The sequence below is a fragment of the Varroa destructor genome, unplaced genomic scaffold (assembly GCF_002443255.2).
Source record: "Varroa destructor unplaced genomic scaffold, Vdes_3.0 BEIS01000003.1, whole genome shotgun sequence".
Lineage (NCBI taxonomy): Eukaryota > Metazoa > Arthropoda > Arachnida > Mesostigmata > Varroidae > Varroa > Varroa destructor.
The window spans coordinates 39,690,451-39,710,359 of record NW_019211456.1 but is presented as its reverse complement, the minus strand read 5'-3'; the positions used below and the strand labels follow the sequence as shown (position 1 = coordinate 39,710,359).

The window sequence follows — 19,909 nt, the reverse complement described above, 5'->3', positions numbered from 1 at the left end:
AATAGAATAAGTTTATAACAGTCAAAATTGGCGTAGCGTGACGGATTTACGGCCGAGAAAAGCACTAAGTTAAGTGGTATGCGTAGGTAGATTGATAGGTGGGCGCGACGATTACTTTTGTTTTGAGTGCAGCGCAGTTCTGTAACTTGGTTTAAATATAAGGGGCGATTATTGAAGAAATATACCAAATCCTTAAAAAAAAAAAAAAAAAAAAACTATTCTATACGTAGCAGACGTGCAGCGAAGAGGTATGTTCTCTCCAAACCGAGGTCGTGAAATTCTATAACTCGACACAGTCACCTGTCAGTTTCCAAGCTAATATCTTATTTGTTTCTTGCATCAAAGACTTTAATGTTATTAAATTCAGCTAAAAAATTTACATGCCAATATGTTAGGCACAGACTGATAGAGATCAGTTTAAAAGTAGACACTCCATCCTCCCTCCCGTAACGGTCTTAGGTGACAGGCAGTTTCTCCATCACTCGTGAGATTCGCGTTGAAATATTTTTAATGCAGCGGTTGGTTGCAGGTTCCTCTCAGTGAGAGTGACCTATTCCATAGTCGATCTCCCAGTATCATGATGAATACGTCGTGCTGGAACATTCTCTCCGGACAGTCCAGAAAATGTCCAGACTCAATATGAAGAGAATCGGATCGCTTTGCTTTGCATGAGAAGATGCTACTTACATCTTCTCAATCGGCTTGATCGGGCATCTAGTTGCATTGAGGGTTCTTTTCATCGATAAGTTGTACTCACACTATATAAATATCTGAAAAAAAATATATCCTCACGGATCGCTGAGAACTGATATGCTTCAGTAATAGTAATCGAATTATTATCGTTAATCAAACGGTATTAAATGGATGCCTCCGTTAATAACAAATTGGCAGAATAAATTTATGTACTACACTACACATATGAATATATGACGATTTCCCGCGATAAGCTCCCGCTAAATCGACGCTACATAATAGCTATAGCTAACGTAAACGATTGAAGGGGCAGTTCTCCTGCCGCTTGACTGCCGCTAGATTTGACTTGATATACCTCTTTGTCTAGGGCTATGAATTCATTCTCCGATTTACGATGACGGTAATAGGTATTAACAGATTAATATAGGGTAGTTTCACATATGGCAACCCGTGTGAGCCTATTACCAATCGCATTGACCTTATGTATATGTATGAAATCACTTGTTACTAACAACGACCCGCTGCTTTTGACGCGATTTATGTTTACTTCTTCAGGAAGAGGTAGGTCGAGAGTTGTCCTCGATCCCGTGCGAGTTAGACGTGCTCCCACAGGCGGTACAGCAGCCCGAAGTCAAAATGACGAAGAAGGAACTCGAAGATTTATATGTAGAAGTGCTGTATACGATCAAGCACAAACTCGGAGGTGGGGTGTCTTACGCCGAAGCTGAACTCTTTGCATTTGCCCAAGATGCCTTCGGTAATTATGTTTTTTTTACTGATCAAAATCGAAATGAATGAATAATTGACTAGTTTTTCCAACTTTTCCTTGAAACTGAAATATCCTGAAGTTGGCATCAAAGGTTCTGTTTGGTTCGGGTACCTCCTGCCGCATGATGTTTAGCTAAGTTTCTAACGCCTAAAGAAGGACTTTTATTGATCAATAGATCGATCTACGGCGTTATTGTTAGCAGTCGAATGGGGAATGACTTGAGAGATCGTTAATAATATCAAGAGTGGATCTATACCTTTTTTGGTGTAAATAGCCAGCTAAAGTATTATCTCAAAACATGTGTAAAATACAAACAAAAACAAACATTCTTTACTGTGTCGGGATGGCTCTGATTATTTCGGATCTCTCTAAGTTTCATCTGAGTGTTACAAAAGTAAAAATCGCCACTTAAAATTACAGATACTATCACTAAATCCACCATAGTTCATCAACTCTATCACTCGGTCTTCTCATGGTCTTTCCGGAAAGAATAGATAGCTGACTATTCATTTTACATAAGGAATTAAATTTTATATGCATATATTTATCTAAAGGCCAGTGTATCTAAAAGCCTCCCCAAAAACGTACTCGCGGCAATTAATAGGCGATATGTAAAAAGTGGGCGCAGCGTCGAAGGTGCAATAAACTCAGAAGAGCCGTAATCTGGGAATATATTGATTTTAATACGATGTGTTTTTAGATTTATGCCTTACATGTACATCTATACCTATTCTAGGCATGTCAAATGAGGCGCACCAACGGTTGCTTTCTGTCGCGGCCGAAGAGAAGCCCCCGATCCCAGTGCTTAACGTCGTCGTCGTAGAGGCTCAGGGACTTGAAGCCAAAGACCCCAATGGTAAGCATTACTAATCTAAAGGCGTTGAACTTCAAAGCCTGGTGGTGTTTTCCATCAACTAATTATTAACATACGCAATAGTATGGCTGCCGACACACGGTTTATCAACCTACATGCCAATGGGGTAGCTTTGTCGTTATATAATTTATCAGAAACCGGAGTTTTCGAAACACCTTATGAATACAAAGGCAATCACAAAGCCGAGGTCAAATTGAAATGGAAAATTTTTATTTGCTACAATTGCGTGGTCTGGACGTTTACATTTACTTCTACGCAGTGCTTAGCTGGTCCCCCTAAGTCGTCCACAATAAGCCCTCGAGTATAAATGAAATCCCCCTGATTCCAACTGCATTCCTTTATTACTGATTGAATAGCCGATTTTATAACGGTAACTCCCGTGCTACATAATAGTAGACTTTTATGCGCACCGAAGTTTTAGATTACCCATTGTTGTTAAGCATAACGTTAGTTCTACTGTTGACGAAATATAGGAGTGGGCTAATTTAGCGTACCATAGCTATTAGATCTACGCTTATACAGTGATAGGCATGTATTTACTTGCTACAGCGTGAAATATTAAATTCAACATATTTCGGAAACATTGATCTGGTAAGGTGTTTCCATTCTATATTAGCTCTTCTGCCGTTTCCAAGTTTAACGTCATTCGCTGTCTGAATTCTAGAATAACCTGTCTTTTTCCGGTGGGAACGACAATAACTCTAAAACTTTTGATCATGGATCTTGCAGTAAAACGAACGATTCCCCCTGGCATAGAAATCGACCAACAGGCGACAGATGACTGTCCAGAAGATAACGGGTAAAAATAAAACTATGACGGCAAAAAATAGATAGAAACTATACAGATGTGGCTATAATTGTAGTTTTCGCTATACGTCCCATTCGCTAGTAACGTTTGTAGTTCATCTCATCATTCTCAAGTACAAGGCTAGTCCTAAAAGCACCAGTCCATCAAGCGACAAACGGCGTTCCCTACGCCCCGCTGACCCTGATTACGGGCTGCAAACGTGGTAGGTTCAGTTTAGCAGGGCAACATTGAACGCGATCCTTTTGATCCTGACTTGAAGAGTAGGACAAGGTAAGCAAGCTGGTTACCTTTAATGACGCCGTTACGCGTGGCATCCGCTCTGGTTCAGCGGTCTGCGCGCAAACCCCAGCGACACATGGCACCTCTACCGTACGCTTGCGTGTGCTCAATATCCGCGTAGCATCACTGTACTCATCTAATTTTCACGTGTTTTCGCTTGTGATAATGACAGCAGACGTTGTTTTCGCATTGCAATAGCTTGTCAGACAAGAGCTTACGATATCACCGACGGATCAGAAGTTTCAGGCGTATAATCCTACATAATGCTGACTAAACGGGCTAAGAAAGCTATGCCCAAGCACGAGTCCAGGCTCATCCAGCAATATCTTTGCATTTTATATGGTGATTAAAAGTTGTTAGAAGATCTCACTGTTCTTCTTAGGGTGGCTGAAAAATAGTTCTAGCTTCCTTCGGTAAAAAGCAATTGTTCGGTTCTTTCAAGCTCTCCAGCGTAACTGTCCCTCGAATTTTTAATAATACCAGAACCGCGTGCTTTTCAACACGTATAATCGATCAAAGCCCTCAGCAGCTGAAGCAATAAAAAATCCATACATAGCTTGTATAGTTAAAAAAGCTGTTTCATGTAAATGTTTATCAGCCCTTAGAGAATTACCGGCTGCTTGTCAGGAACCCCCGTTTTTACCTAAAATATTCCTGATTCCGTTCCAACTGTGTGACCTTTCTGTTGATCCAGTAACCACTTTTGTGACGGCGGCCTTTTCATAACACAATCATGTAGTGCAAGAATTTCCTGTGTGCATAGGGACCTTAAATTAGCCTGTATTGCCAAACCTAATCTTGGTTTTGGTTAACATAACCTCCTGCTTGATCAAGCAGGATCGTCAACACTTTTGCACCCTCCTGCATCTTAAGTATTCATCATTTACTCGATACTTTTGTCAGTATGTTCGACATCACATAATTGTATTTTTACGCAGTTAGACTATAATATTGATTGATTTTTACAGCTAACAAGTACCCCCACACACTTCTCTTAAATTAATCAGTTCTAGTGCGCAGAGCCCATTGAGTTGCTGCACTATTGATCGACGTACGCAAGATTTAGATTGGTAAAAAATTTTGAAAAAGATATGCTTTCTATGGCTCCTGCCGCCATCTCTATTGCAAAAAACGTTCACGACACCAATGGCCAACTGATGCGATGACTCGAAAGGCACGCATACAGAGAGTGAATTTAAAACTTAGATTCTGAGCGTCTTTTTTGTATTCATGTGCAGCGGCCATGAAGTGAAGAGGTATCCCGGACGGACACTTTAATGTTTCCCCAAAGGGCATAGATAAAGTTTGCGAAAGCATGGGGGATTTAGATCTGCCGACAACTCTATATGCACGTAGGTTCTTTTACGTCTGGGTTCAATCTCAAATATAATTAGGCCTGGTTTATACAAAAGGTCTGCACAATATTAGTGTGAGATTGACGCTTCAAATAGCTTCTAGCTAAGTTATCAGATTAGCCTTGAAGAAAAATTATTTTCACTAATATATATCTGTCCGTTTAAGGCTTCTGTGCACTTGTTAGAACAGTTATCCCTCAAATATGCAAGGAAAGCTACCCAACAGAAACTCAACAGAAACGAAAGAACATTGAGCTCCGGAAGCCAATTGCAGATGTAATAATATACTACATCTTACAATTACTGCCATTTTAGTACTGCGGAACCAATGTCTATCCATATGCCTATATAGCAAATTGCTCTTTATGGATATTTTTCGATGGACCCTGATGTGCCTCGTCGAATTCGGAGCCATGAAAATCCCGCTAGGTAGCCATGAATCAGCTTATCCTTCTCTCTGGATTAATAGTTAAGGTCATTTCACTTTCAATACCTTGGACAAGTGTTTTTTTTACTCCAGTCTATGCCTATTCGTCCGATTGTTATTTGTTTTGGTCACTAGGCGAACTAAAATCATTGCCCGAACAGATTGTCGATATGCTTGTTATTGCGTTCTGAGGAGATCGTTGTATCTGGCAGGTTCGCTGACTTTTTATTAACTTGTTTCTAAGAGATAGCAATTGAAAACGTCTTATTGAAGAGTTTTGCCGTTCACACCGGCGTCATTTTTCTACATCAGTGATCATCATCTCCTCTACTGCTACATGGACGGCATCGCCAAGTCATAAATTATTCATGCACGAGGCAACGCGTTTTCATTGCCGACGATAGAACTGTGTACCAAGTGACATTTCCCGCCTTTGGCAACTACTCTCTGCCACATGTTTCCTCCCTAGCGGCAACTGAGCTTCGGCCAATCTAGCCAGGCTACTTACAGCCTTGACCCTTAATCCTTTAGTAGGACAGATTGGTATGACCGATTGCGCGTCGGTCCGTGGCTTGCAAGGATTAATAGCGGAACGTTTACGTTCAGCTATTAATAGTAAATGAAATGCTAAATCCGATGATTGCCATCTAATGTCAGCTCGTTCTGCCTAATAATTGAGCAACGTCGTCGTAACTGTATTATACAGATTTTAACAGCATCTGTTGACAAGCGTACTACATTGAAGGTAATTATTAATTATGTGACACACGAGGGATCAGTAAGGCATTAAGCTCTAATTTTACCGTTGCTTTTTGACGTATGCTCCCGGCTGAACGATCGGGTAGCGAATGAGTAATTCAAAATATTCAATCGGCCTGTAGGATCGAAGCGGACTTTATCCGATATCAGACATGTTTCCCAATACCCAACTGATGTCGAGACATAATCCACGGAGCGTCAGCTGCACTTCAATTCGCTGAGTTAAGCACCACATTGATTCGAGTCCACCCGTTGAATCGAACAACGAAGTGCTGGGACGACCTTCGCTGCTACGTGTAGCATGCAAAAACGTATGAACAGAGCTATACGCGTGCCTCTACTGTACAGTATTATCATTCAATACAGCCTCTACCTGGCCCGTTCTAACTGCGCCTTCGATCGCTTTTGCTTCACTTTAACGCGCGGCTGTTGTCTATTATACCGTCGAAAGTTACAAGTCGATTCGTTGATCTAGGTCGGTTTCTTTCTATTTTACTGTGTTACACTAAAGGATAGCGAAGACGGACGGTTGAACAAAACGGCTCTCAGTACCCAGAAGCTAGCACTATTCGGCCCTCAGCTAAATTTACTTCACGGAGTCTCTAAACACTACCATTGTCACGAATGCCTTAGTCAGAGTAGCCACGACAACGCACTGAATCCGGAACGTAACCGGTAGTGCGCCCGCATATGACGCCCACTGCTGCCGCCGTCTAATCCAAGCGATCTTTGAGCTGAGCTACTCGGCCACTTACCGTTTCGTCGTAACCATTGTAGCGGTACGTATACAGCGGCTACAAGCAGTGCCAATCTTACCTGCATTCAGTCACCTGTCGTCGCTCGGCGAGCTAGCAAAGCAGACCGACAATGCCCCTGTCGTCTCAGTCGATGGTAATAGCGACGCTAAGGGTGACGTTAGGAATAATGCGAAATATGTTTGTACGTATGTATATTTGTTTGTCACAATAGAATGGTGACAGAAGGTACGACGTATGAGCGGGGAGAATTGTCTCTTTGCGTATCGATATTTTAATTTACTTAATTAGACAGCTGCACGGCGTAACACGATTCTTGAGGAACATTTTCCTTTTCATTTTCAACTAAATACCACCAAAATTAAAACAGAGACAGCTGCTTCCTATAAATAGGAATTGCTCATTCGCAAATAGTTCTTCTCTCTATAAAAAAACACATCAGCACCTCTAGAGTGACGCCTAACGGCACGCGCGCCGATACAAAGCGTGTCTAGTTGTGGCTACGCTTTTATATACCCGCAATTTCCTACGACTATTGAGAGGGCATAAAAACACATCATCAAATCACAAGACACTCTATTTAAGCTACGGATCTTCATCAATGTTTTGTCCTTTTTCACAATAGAAATATATCGTTTCGCGATATGCATTTGTCGGGTTCAATAGGCAGCAAGCAAAGGTACTAACAGCAAGAACTTGAAATTTAACCAGAGTTGCACATACCTATATATATATGTTACAAGCTACCCCTCTATCTCGCTGGCCGTTTTTACTATGAACGTCACAGCCTCGAATACAGCAGTATTTACGTCAGCCGATTCACTTTTACATTAATTTCATTTTCTTGTTTTTCCCTATAGCTGAATGTATACGTGTCTTTTAGGTGTGAGCGGCTCAAGTTCATTGTGGGATCACTAGGGGCACTTGTGTGGATTTCGGTGTAACACAAATTGAACTCACAGGCCAGTGGCTAATTCAAACTGGTTAGATGAAACAAGTATTATTTTGTTACGCTCCTGTTTTGCTTCCCCCTTTTTTTTTTTTCTCTATTTCTCCTGTGAATGGGTAAATCGATCGGCTGCAAGCAATTGGCCGTTGTCCATATTTTACTGAATAGGCCAAGTAACCGGAAGTGCAGCACTTATTGGCTCGTAGAGTCCTATATATTTCCCCTGCTATGATTGCCATCAACGCGCCTAAATGCTGATGCACTATCCAAATGCTAAACGGAAGTGTTACTAATCTGGCAACGATTTCATATGTGTTATGACAAGATAGGTGTGAATTAAATCAAGAGGGTAAATATTCGTTTTCTAGGAAAAGTTGCTCGAAGCGTATAAGCTTTAGATTTTTGAGACTAAGCCTGTGAGGCAGGTTGAATAAATGTATGATGTTGTTCATTTTCGAACGTGGATAGACGACCTGAATCTCTTTGATGAGGTATTTTGATTGAAGGTCAATTCTTCCCCGTGGTAACCTGACGATCACGGGTTAGGGTAACTGTGAACAGCGGTTGAGGACGCGATAAACCTGTACTTTCTCTCCTAATTCCCTGCCGGTGAAACCCTCAAAGTGTAATTATTTGTCGTAGCGTCTCACGTAACATGTATGTTGATCTCTAACATGGCTGGACGGGCAGGCCAATTTCGATTTTCTCATTTAACGAACTAGGCAGCATGACACATCCCTAATGACTGCTCAAGGGTGTCCAAATACAACATTACGAATAGGTATGGTCGTTTTCAAAGATTTCGTACGGTTTTGTTATACAGCTCTAAGTAGAAACAGTCCTTCAGATAATGTTTATTTTAGATTATGCGTCCGGTTCTACCTCGAAGCGTTCGTTCAAACGAGCCTTCCAGCTAATCGGTGACGTGATACTAAGCTGTTTTTAGCAAATTTTTATGTGCTAACCTAGTGTGTTTCGATTAACAGAGTCACTACGAAAGTCCGCTCAATGGCATTTGTGTATCAATGACCAGTAGCCGACTACCGATGACCTCTAAAATAGAGCTCTACAACAGCACAACACATAAGGGTATTTTCTTTGTATTCGCTTCGATCAGATCAGATAGGTATATACAGCACCTAGGACGTAACAAAAACCTTCCAAAGGACATGAAAATGCATGAATTGTTACCCTATACATCTTACTTTTTTAAAAGCTACTTTTTATGGCCATGAAAAAGATATTGATGCCGCAGTCTGTGAGTGTCTTGCTTCGAATAATGAATAACGTTTGTTGTTCGATTTAGGTCCGGGGTGAATAGATGGGATTTCCGATATGAACCTGAGGTAATCAGCTATACGACAAGGTAGCGCAAAAACAGGACCGAGGTACTTTTGTAGCCCCTATTTGTTTGCTCAAGTAAAACTTGATAACAGCTAGCATGATACAGTGCGCGAAATTTAAACAGCTGTTATTCCATTCAACAGCTATGATTGCGCAGGAGTGCGTCCCTTGATGACTCTGCCACGAACCGTTGCACTGTTTCGAAAATTGGTAAAGGATGCCAAAAACTCTATTTGTCCTTTTGCCAAATCAAGTAAGATACGTATGATTGGTTTGGCCAAATCAAATAGGAAAATAGAAGAAGTTGTTTAGTCTTAGGGGCAATTGAAACGAAAAATTTTAGTCAAGAAAATATACTTCAACCGATTACGGAGACGAAGTCGCCATTCAGCTGAAATATCGTCTCACGGCCAAAACGGCTGGCTATTAGCGACCTACTCTATGAGACGTTTTGACCAATGTACATACTTCGGTCACGTTTTCTTCAATGCAGTTTATAAATTGCTTTGAGTCAGTGTATTGAAGTATACGCTGATGTATCTATGTATGTACTTCGGCTTAGAACAGATTGCATAAATCGATCTTCTTGAAACACTCCTTCGGTTTAGCGATCACACAGTCGTTCTATGAGCGATGAAGAGACAAATAAAGCTATGCCTTTAAGAGAAAAAAACGAAACCGATTTTGTTCCAAGGCATAATTTCGCTAATTAAAATTGCCAAATGCAAGGGTGACATGTGGGACAGGGTTTCTTTCACAATAATGGGCTAAACAACGAGTGAAACCATACATTTCTGCCGATGCTATAAAAGAGAAGCAAGAATTGTTATGTTACACCATAAAGCGACTAACGCTGCTTAAAGTAAGGTTTAAGGCACCTACCTCCACAAAAACTATCAGTAATTCAGGCTCCTGTATGATAAGAATGAAGAATCATTATTGAACGTTCTTGGTAAAAAAAAAAACGGGTTTGTAAGATCGCCTGAACGTATCTGTGATAATATTAGACGAATGATTATTGGAAATATATAAACCTATCATATTTTATTTTAATCTAGAAGACGAAGAATAATAACAAATGACCTGCAGTTATTTAAGTGGCTAATCAAACAGCCAGAGCAAAAAAACGGATAGTTTCAATAAATACTGTAACAGATGATAAAAAGAGGTTCCTAAAAAATCTAGATGGCCTAGTTCATTTCGTTGTAACCTGAGGTAGTAGAAGCACTGTAGTTTCGAATATACAGATAGGCCAATCAAAGTATGTCATTTTATTGCTTGCTAGGAAAGGAAAGGCCAAATTTTTCGTACTGCCTAACCTAACTGTGAAGCCGCCAAACCAAGCTGATGGCGTTTTACTAAATAACAGCGTATATGATCAAAGGTCAATCGCTTGATAGAAGTTATTAATCCCCGGAGTTTGGCGTATGGTAAAATAGGTGAATGAAACTTTAAGCCTTAAATCCGTCAGGTTTTTCAGGACACCATTTGAATGGAATCTACCTTAGTTCGGGTAACACCGCAATGCGTTTTCTGAAATTACTAGACATATAATTTTCGTATCTGATTGTTAACGTATAGTTATACGCATGTCTTGGTGCGATTACTATCATTTTTGATAAAATTTCTATATCAATCTCTTGTCTGCACGAAGAACTTTCGATGACTGGAGGCGAAGCTCAAACCCGACTCACGATCCCGCCACTCGCTGGCCGCTTTGTCAGCGCGATGTCGCGATGGCACCTTCTTGAAGTCGGTCATCGTAATGTGCGCACCGTCCAAAGATAGTGGACACTCCGTTCTATGAATTTTGTTGTCGCAACACCGCGTTAAGCTTATTCCGCTGCTAAAGCGGCGAAACCATATGTCGCTCTATGGCGGGCCATATGGAAAAATATATGAAGCATTTAGGGACACAGCCACCTCAAGGGGTCTTTTGTCTCTATTCTAACTGCTTTTAGATTGGAAGCGGGTTAACGAAGAAGATTATAAAGAAAAAAGACAACGAATTGGATACCGACGACATCATGAGACTTCCACTGCCTACAACTCTTTTACTCATACCTATGGCTATAATATGTGCTGTTTAATGCAAATTCTGCACGCAATCGCCAACCTACGTCACTGCTCCACTCGTTCTGCCTTAACGTCGAGATGCACAGTTGGTCAAGTAACTGGACTTTTGAAGCCTCTAAGGATATTTATTAGCGTAAAAATAAGATTTCCTTTTTTTTTTACAGCAGACATGACATAGGCAGCTTAATATCCCTTATGGGTTGGTATGTTAGTGTTTCGCCTGCCGGTGAAGCTCGTACCATTTTTGGTCTTGGTGACGATGACTTGTTGATAAGACAAAAGGAACAGCTGAGCAGCTTTTCTGGTTCAGTATTATTTCTACGCTCATGTGATACAATGTTATAGTTTACGTATTATAAATAAACATGTAAATACGATCTTAGAGAATAAATTTCTAGATATTTTAGCTTCTTCCACATGCCCGAATGAAACTAACCATTGACTTTAACGCTTAGCGTTGGCTGTTGAAGTCGAAGGCAGACTAACTGTAACAGTTGACCGCGACTTGTACCTTGCAGCGGTTACTCGAATCTTGCGTACAGCCTTAGAGCCCAGCTTCGGTATGCCTCGCGTTCCGTGCACTTATGAAATGCAATTAGTATTTTTAGTAAATTTCTAGTAACATTTCGTTTATTCTTTATTAGCTCAACATTTTCTTTTATGTCTTTATGTGAGTAGGATATAGCGATCCGTACTGCATGTTGGGTATCCAACCCGGTAGCGTACTTCAGCAGATCGCCGATAGACGCAACAGCTCTGACGAGGATCAACGGGACGAGCGGGAGAGGAAGTCTAGCACCACCGGGTCTCCTTCAAGAAGGTAAATAACACTACGGTCCTTCAAAATAGCATTATGATGAAAGGAATTCATTTAGGAGTAAGATCGATGTCTTTTTTCACGAAGTTCTGAGGAAAAACAACTCTCCAGATAGTCTATTTTCATTGGTAATAATAATACTAACAATGAAAACTGTCCTGCTTTGAACACAACGAAATGTCAAAAAGTAAAAGCTAAAGTTTTTCTTTTGCCTCTTTCGAGGTTTGATGCAGACCCAATTCTTGTCGTCGCTATCGCATAGTGCATGGGCTGGGCTAGTTTCTCACTATTGTGTACAAGTTGAGTGTATATCGTTTAGCTATTCATGGTTAACTTTCTACTGCGAACTTTAGTTCTTATTCTTTTTTCGATTTACGCTATTAACGATGACAACAACAGAAACAAACGACGCCGCTACTGCTTCAATTACAAATGCCACAGATGTTCTCTTTTTCTCCTAAAAGCCTGATTTGACACTGTCTGTCGGTGATAAACTCGACGATGCTCCGAAAATCGATGGACTTTCGTCTCTCTTCTAGCGGTTCATTTTGCCACGGTGTCTACCAGCGTCATTCTCAGCCTTTTGACCACCATATTTGACATACAGTCCCTTGCGAGTTAAAGGTACAGGACAAAACGGAGGAGCAACTTAAAAGTCTGCGCTGTAACAGAAAAATGGCCGAATGACATAGATATATATGGCAAGTAGGAGCAACAGGTGCGTGTTGCCTCGGAAAGGAATCGTCTCGTTCTGCATTTACCAGTATTCGATAGACCATGCGGCTTAATTTCGAAATGGCGGAGATCATAAATTCGTTTCCTGTTGCACATGAATTTGTCATAAAGCTGTATTCTCGAATCATATTTGCTGTAACTATGGTTACGGTTTATGTATATATATATATGTATTTATATTTATGGCTGTCGTGTGCGTAATAATTGTATTGCTATTTGGTCACGTAGGTGTCTTCAGCTATTTTCGAGATGCTGTAAAAAATAAAAAACAATATTCGGTAACCATTGATTGGCTCTAGGTGTATGTTTGGCTGTGTTTCGGCTTTTTTAGGCCATATTTTCTGCTGAATGCATAGGTGAATCGTTTGGCACTCAACCTGTCAGGCTGGCTGGCTCAGTGGTCATAGTAGTATTGCTAACTGGCTTTACGTTTTGAGTGCAGACGATTTTGATTGTTATCTCAGGCTCCGACCCAGCAGACTATTTTTTGCGTTTCGTTATCGGGCTTCATTAACGTAATTGACTTAGCGATTGGCTTGACTTTTACGCTCACAAATTTGCCCGTTAATCCGCATTTTATATGTGGGTTCTGCGGCTTGCCACTGGAAACCTGCGCCCATATGGTAGAGACTATGAGACGCCTTCATAGAATAACACTGTCTCTTTTACGATTCAATTCGAACAGGGAACTCTCCTTCAGACTGGCCTTTGCTGGATACTACCTTTTACAATTTCAGGCACTGAGTGGGTCCTTCAATCAGGCAGGTAACTTATGCGACTTGCATTCAACAGCTTACGGCGGCAGAAGCTTCCCTTTTTTTTTAATCTCAAACGCGCGTGTATCCTAAATTGATGCGCGCGTTCGGAGTGCGGCAGGTTACGGTGGCTTTATTATGTTATGAATGATCGAGCCTCGCGCCAGATTTTGTGTTAGGTCAGTTCTCGGAACCTACCCCTATAGCTCTGGTATCTAAAGGGAGAAAGTATTTTTATTGAAATTAAAGGAGAACTTATAATTTCTAGGCCAAGCTTGGTCGCGACTGAAAAGTCTAAATCGCCTATGCGATTTGGTTTGCTTTTGTGATACTGGAATAAATCTTTATTGCAAAAACATAATACTAGCTGTATAATATACATATAATTATTAAATACGCTAGCTGATAACAATGCATATTTCGGCCACAATGCGCTAAACCTCAGTGGTAATGACCTCAACTTGAAGTAGTTATAGGTGGGTCGGTTAGTCCATTGACATACCGATTATAATATACGTACCTGATATGTGGTACTTGTTAAGTGCTACGTTTGAATGCTCTGAAGTATGTGAGGTTTTTTTTAATTCTGCGAATGGGACAGAACTACATGACCGGTTCATTGCAAGAAGACGTAACTCGCAAATATTTGACATGAGCGATCATTTTTTTGCAGATTTGCATTTACGTATGGTTCCATAATAAGATCGAAGATCAAGGATCTTCACTTAACTGATGAATGAAATTTTTCTTTTCCCTGCTGGATTCTATGCACTGAAAGCGAGCTGGTTACGCCTTAGTAGGCCTTTACTTCAAAGTGTCTTGCCATGTTTAGTAAACATGTTATTTCCAACCGATTTTGTATAAACAGGCAAATTGCTAAATTCGAGAACAATGCCCGCCGATACCGTGAATATTTTGCCCTTTTCAGGTGGGTCGTTACAGAAGTTCGCACTGGAGTTAAATAGAGAAAACATATTCTGCAATAATCTGTTTTATGTGATGCACAGCTGATGAAGATGCCAAGCCAAGAACGCTTAGCGGGGAATCTTCATCAGGTACTAAGTTAAAACTCAAGTTCCTGTAGGTGACAGATAATAATCGACGTTTTTGCTCGTGGCGTCCTTGTAGTTATATTAATAATTGCTGGTAAGTGAAACATTGCGTCTAGAAAAATGAAGGCAATTGACGTAAGTGAAAATGTATCAACATATTTTAGAGTTCACATTAGTAACTAGAGGCTGTAAACGATTTTGCTTCGGTCTTCGATTTACCACCTTCAATAAACCTCTACGCTATAATGGAGAGCCAATATTTCTTGTCTTACGTACGGCTCATATCAGTCGCATCGTCTATATCACGCATGGCAGCGTGATATAATAAAATACCACAAGATAACTATACGGGTTAGATCTGTACACGCGTAGTAAATTCTCATAGACTAAACAGACACTCGACACAATGGTTAACCTTTGAACGGCTTCATACACATAACTGCCGTTCTATATACGGTTCGTTTGTCCGTCTGAAATTTAATTATCTCCTACTACCATAACGAACGACTATGTCCGTGTCTTGTTGATGCTCGAATACGCTAAATTAACAACAGTTACTGCTGCTGCTGTGTAAACATAAGCGCGCCAAAGGCATTGAAGAACTTCTATTATGGCCGATAGTCGATCCGTGATTCGAATTTGTTATTAAACAGATGCGAACACGTGTGTATACTTAGAAAAAAAAGCACGGGTAAAATACTGTTTGAACACGAGTTATGGAGCGCACGACGTTACACTTTTAAAGCCTGTGAATGATAGGGTTCACTTAACACGGACGAGATCGTCGTTATCGATGCCATTCGAAACCTACTATCCACCTCGATTCTTAGTCAACATAGTAAATAGAGACCCTGCTTCTCTGCCGGTCGTCAAGCTTGTGCGTCTGTTCATCAGCCCGCCTATAATGATATCATTTAACAGTAACCTTTACGTTGTTCGTGTAAAACGACTTGTAAAAACTTCGATCTGAAATCTTGAATAGAGCCTCTTAATGTATTTCAATTTTCAATCCTTGAAAACAAGCGTACCTTTGCGTAACAGTATCAAAATTTACCCAGCTGTTTTTTTCCTGTCTCCGGATCTCCGTCGACCTGCTAGGACGCGATTCCGTTTCTTACCATATTTAAGAGAACATTCACAAGATTGGAGTGCAATTCGTCCCTTCTGTATGAGCCTTAAGAAGACGGTGTCTTCAAGATAAGCAGCTCTGCACTGAATCAGGCAACAAACGGTAGCATGCACTCAGAGTTGCTTATGTAGACGTATGTTCTCATTAATATAGCGCCGTTCTGCCTGCCACTGTGGCGTGCGTGGTTTAGAAGCCACAGAAAGCCGCAGTTGGGCATTACATAAACCTTCATCACTGAACTACCCATAATCGCAAACGATAACACACGGCCGTTGTTTATTCTAGCAAAGGTGAACGGGTCTCAAGTTAATCTTTCAAGCCCGAGTAATACCAAAATGTCAGCGTACAAAAGGTCAATTACGCGTTTCCCGTTTCCAATTATATTCTTTTTTTTACAACAATTGCATTTCTGCAGGCTTCTACAGTCGCCTCTAGTTTGTATTCTGGGTTCACGTCTTATGGACCACCGGCCATTGTCGTTGACTGGTCGGCTACAGCAGCATAAGGGAAGTACCTTTAGTAGAACCTGTTGCACGAGCACCGTAGCATATCCAACAGTTACTGGCAGGCCAGAAGCAAAAGATTACAGAAAGTATGCGTCAAATAAGCAGGCTGATGACGATGGTCCAGCCGTCGTATTGCAATAGCAACACTGACTATAGGCAATTGTGTTCCGTTGAAATTGACATAAAACTGCTAAGGAAAATTACAGTATTTCGACGCGTTCAGCTCTTTTTTCTAGCGATCTACGATAGCTGAAGTACGAAGTCCTTATGTTGGCTGAAGCCACAACACTTCGTAACCACAATCGAGGGCAGTGCTAATTCCCCAGACTAAAAATCATTTTTAACGTTCGATCGCTGACATGCCTAATTATCAACGGCAGCCTTGCCGTATTCGTCGGTCAAAATCACACTTCGCTTAACACCTGCAAATGTCGCAATGAGATGCAACAACAAAAACAGCCTATAAATTAGTAAAAAGTTTATGTAAATGTTTAGAAAAATAAGTTGTTCTATTAAATATTTTCAACTACACCATATCATGTAGCAGGTTACGTCCAGTCTATCCAAGGGCTATTGATTGTCGTCGTTTTGGCTACAAAGGCTATGTGCACGTACAGTATGAATAATGTTAGGTTTTTTGTTTTTTTTTTTTTTTTTTTTTATTATCAGAATAACTGTGATGTGTTTTTGGTGACGTTTGTAGCAGATCATTCGCAGCTGTAGCTCGCTACAAAAATCGAGATCTGTACTACTAACTGAAAATAGATTCATTGCTCTCGTAATTTCTTAACATCGTATTGATTATAACCGCTCCTAGCCAAGCTTTAATAAGAAGCGTAGCGCTACCATGCTAGCTATTCAAGAATCTGTTGAGGTAAGCTTTGTCAAGGGTGTGAAAAACTAAAAATAAGCTACAATTCACAGCCCCTAACGCCCCCTGACCAGGATAGAAATTAGTAAGTAGAGTTGCCTTATTGATTCTAGATACAGGGCAGAATCACCTGCACAAATCTATGGCTGATTAGCCAGTCCATCACATAATACATTGTTACGTTATATAACTCCGAATGTGACGCCGCGTAATGTGGCAGCGGAAAATCACATCAGAGAGGTAGATTCCATCTGCGACTGATTGAACGGTAAGCTAGGGTCCTGCCTTGGATTTAGCCATTGAGGTGTAAAGCACACGCCGTCTCTAAGGAGAAAATAACTTCTTGATGATGTCAAGGACAACGTCATAGTTATTTTTTAGTATTTGATGCTACACAACTCAATATCTGTAGCAATATTTAGTCGAATCGTGTCTGAACCGGTCTTCAACCTAATCGTAGCTGCTATCGTACGCATTTCAGCAAGATCGATACGCATCGACGGTTCTATACAAGATTGGCAATACAGTTATTGCGCATCGTAGAACTAACTTCGAGTTACAGTTCGATAGTTGAAATCGTGCAAGTAGAAACCGCCTTCGTCAACATCGTGGATCAAGCCCAAAGCGCCGGTGGCTGTGACTGAGACCTGATTCATGTCAATATGAACGCATGCCCACATAAAATGAATAGAAATACGTCACGGATGTCAGAAGTTAGCGTAGTTGAATGCATACAGATTTAGCCCGACTGCTATTGTATGGACCTGGAGTTGGCCCTATTGAAATAGCATATATTGCCTCGTACTTAAATCTGAACCGCGAGAACTAGACGCTAAATAAGTATCTTATAAACAAACGGCCCCGAACCTGAGAAGGACAGAAAGGGGTGCAAGTAGCCTGTTTAACCAAGTAAAGCTAGCTTGTATGAATCAAAGTAAGCGAAAAGGAAATAAATTACGATAATAGCCCCGGTCATTGTGTTGAATCATTTGGCATCGGCTGGCAATATGGACCATACTGTTTGACAAGTCTGTAGCAATGCGAATAAAGAGAGAGGCACATGGTTTAGCGTGCTTGTGTAGTACAATAGAATACTTTTGGGCTGACAAAGCACTTACACGACCCATTGTATTGGACACCTCAGTTCTTTGAACGTTGTGTGGCATAGTAATAACGTGCGAAGAAGATTTATATGGTTTTCGGCACACTCAATCCACACTAAAGGTCTATAGTCGAGGATTTGCACGTGTAGAACAATATTTCAAACGACAAGGTATTGTCAAACAGGCAGCTACTTAAATTGACAACAAATGTTTAGGTACGGTCACAGATTTATATTTAGAAAAACCACTAATCTAAGCGCTACTGTGCATGTCCTATTCGTGGGAAGATGTGTCCACTGCAGAGCAACACCAATGCATCCTAGTCAAAGGTATACAGTCGGTCATCGTCCAAAATTCCGCAAAAGGTCGTTAGAATACTATGGTATAAAATTAACAATCTCTGTGTATTGTTCGTTTTTAGTGTATTCCAAGCAAAACAAGAGGAGGTTTTCCTTAATGGTTAATTTCTTATCGGCAAATCAATTTTAATAACCAGTAATACTGGACTGGATTAATTCTTTTCAATAGCTAGCTTCATTGCTTAAATTGTTTGGCCTGAAACTATCTGCTTTCACAACGTAGTGAACCAAATGTTCTGGGGACACTTTTTGCCTCACACAGGAAAGCAAACGACTGCATAGGGATGTCTACATTATTGAAGGGGCTTCTATCTGAAGGGAATACGTAACGAAATACCGTATGGCTCAGCTTTAGAATAATTATCAAATTGGCAGATCTGTAAGTCCAGTGTACGACGTTACCCTTCTTCTTACTTCGGAAGTATTTGCATACATCGAAAGATTGACAAAATTGTTCGGTGTAACTTAGTGTCTAATATCAAGCCCCGTCTTTTTGTTCAATAGAGTCAACCAGATTTGCTTGATGAAACTATCTGACTAGTTGAAGTTACGAGTCAGTTCATAAAAACAAAAGAAACTAGTGATAATGTACATAAAGTAATCTACTAATGTCTTTTTAGAGCAGAGGGCTGAGACTTGGAATTAAAAGTGCAAGGCTGATTGGCAAGTACTCCTATTAGACGTTAGAAATTAATCCGGCGACTTTGGAATCGAATGACGGTCGTTTTAAGCATGCGTTAGAGGCACTGTCCTTTATTATTTACATACTTATCCCAGCGCTTTGGGCTAACTTACGGCTTTTCGAAATAAATCGATAGTGGTACGTAGCCCAGCAGCTACCCCCTTACCTACAACAAACCTCGTAATCACAAGCACCTAGATCAAGAGAGTAAGTGAGCTAAAGTCAATGGTAGATATTCCATTGCTCCATTCAGGAAGTAATTGAAACATAGCGATGAGGTTTAACATTTTCACGAAGTAAACAGACCGCGTGTTCTCACTGCCGTGCTAACGGCTCGTGAGTCGCTTAAAAAACTCAAGACAAGGGGCTGGATTATTTCATTTTGGGCGAGTTTTTGATTGTAACAGACGCCCCTGAGACTCAGGTTGTAGGTATTACCTTCACCTTACGCCCAAATCTACTCGATACTGCCATCGAACCGAATCTTTTCCAGCTAAACGCCATTTGCTCGCCTAGTAGCTTTCCGGCTGACGGTAGAGATCAAATCGTACCTTGTCCATGGCGGCCGTAAACTTCAGGCGAATTTTTTATATTAGGTTTCTTTACAATAATTAATTATATTAATCATATAATCATAATATATAATAATTAATTAAATTCCACATATTGCACGTGGAACACACCACCTAGCTTTCTAACAAACCTCGAGTCAATTCAAAGAACACCCGTTTCTTACTTAGTCTCCGAATTTTCAGCATTTGGGTTACAATTTAAAAAAAATTTACATGTAAAATGCGACTGAACCTTTAACC

The 19,909-nt window shown here is 40.6% G+C and overlaps 1 protein-coding gene across 14 annotated transcripts in view; it reads left to right on the top strand.

The window, feature by feature from the left end:
- The window catches only part of unc-13-4A (BAI1 associated protein 3), a 162,233-nt gene that overhangs the window by 103,539 nt on the left and 38,785 nt on the right, over positions 1–19,909 (top strand). For 12 of the 14 annotated variants that reach the window (XM_086982794.1, XM_086982796.1, XM_086982795.1 and 9 more), the window contains 3 exons: positions 1,249–1,450; positions 2,199–2,318; positions 11,767–11,908. In XM_086982794.1, coding sequence (XP_086838920.1) covers positions 1,249–1,450; positions 2,199–2,318; positions 11,767–11,908 — 464 coding nt within the window. Of the gene's footprint in view, positions 1–1,248; positions 1,451–2,198; positions 2,319–3,065; positions 3,136–6,609; positions 6,744–11,766; positions 11,909–19,909 lie in introns of those variants that run through there. The other 2 variants (XM_086982805.1, XM_086982806.1) reach the window with 2 other exon arrangements.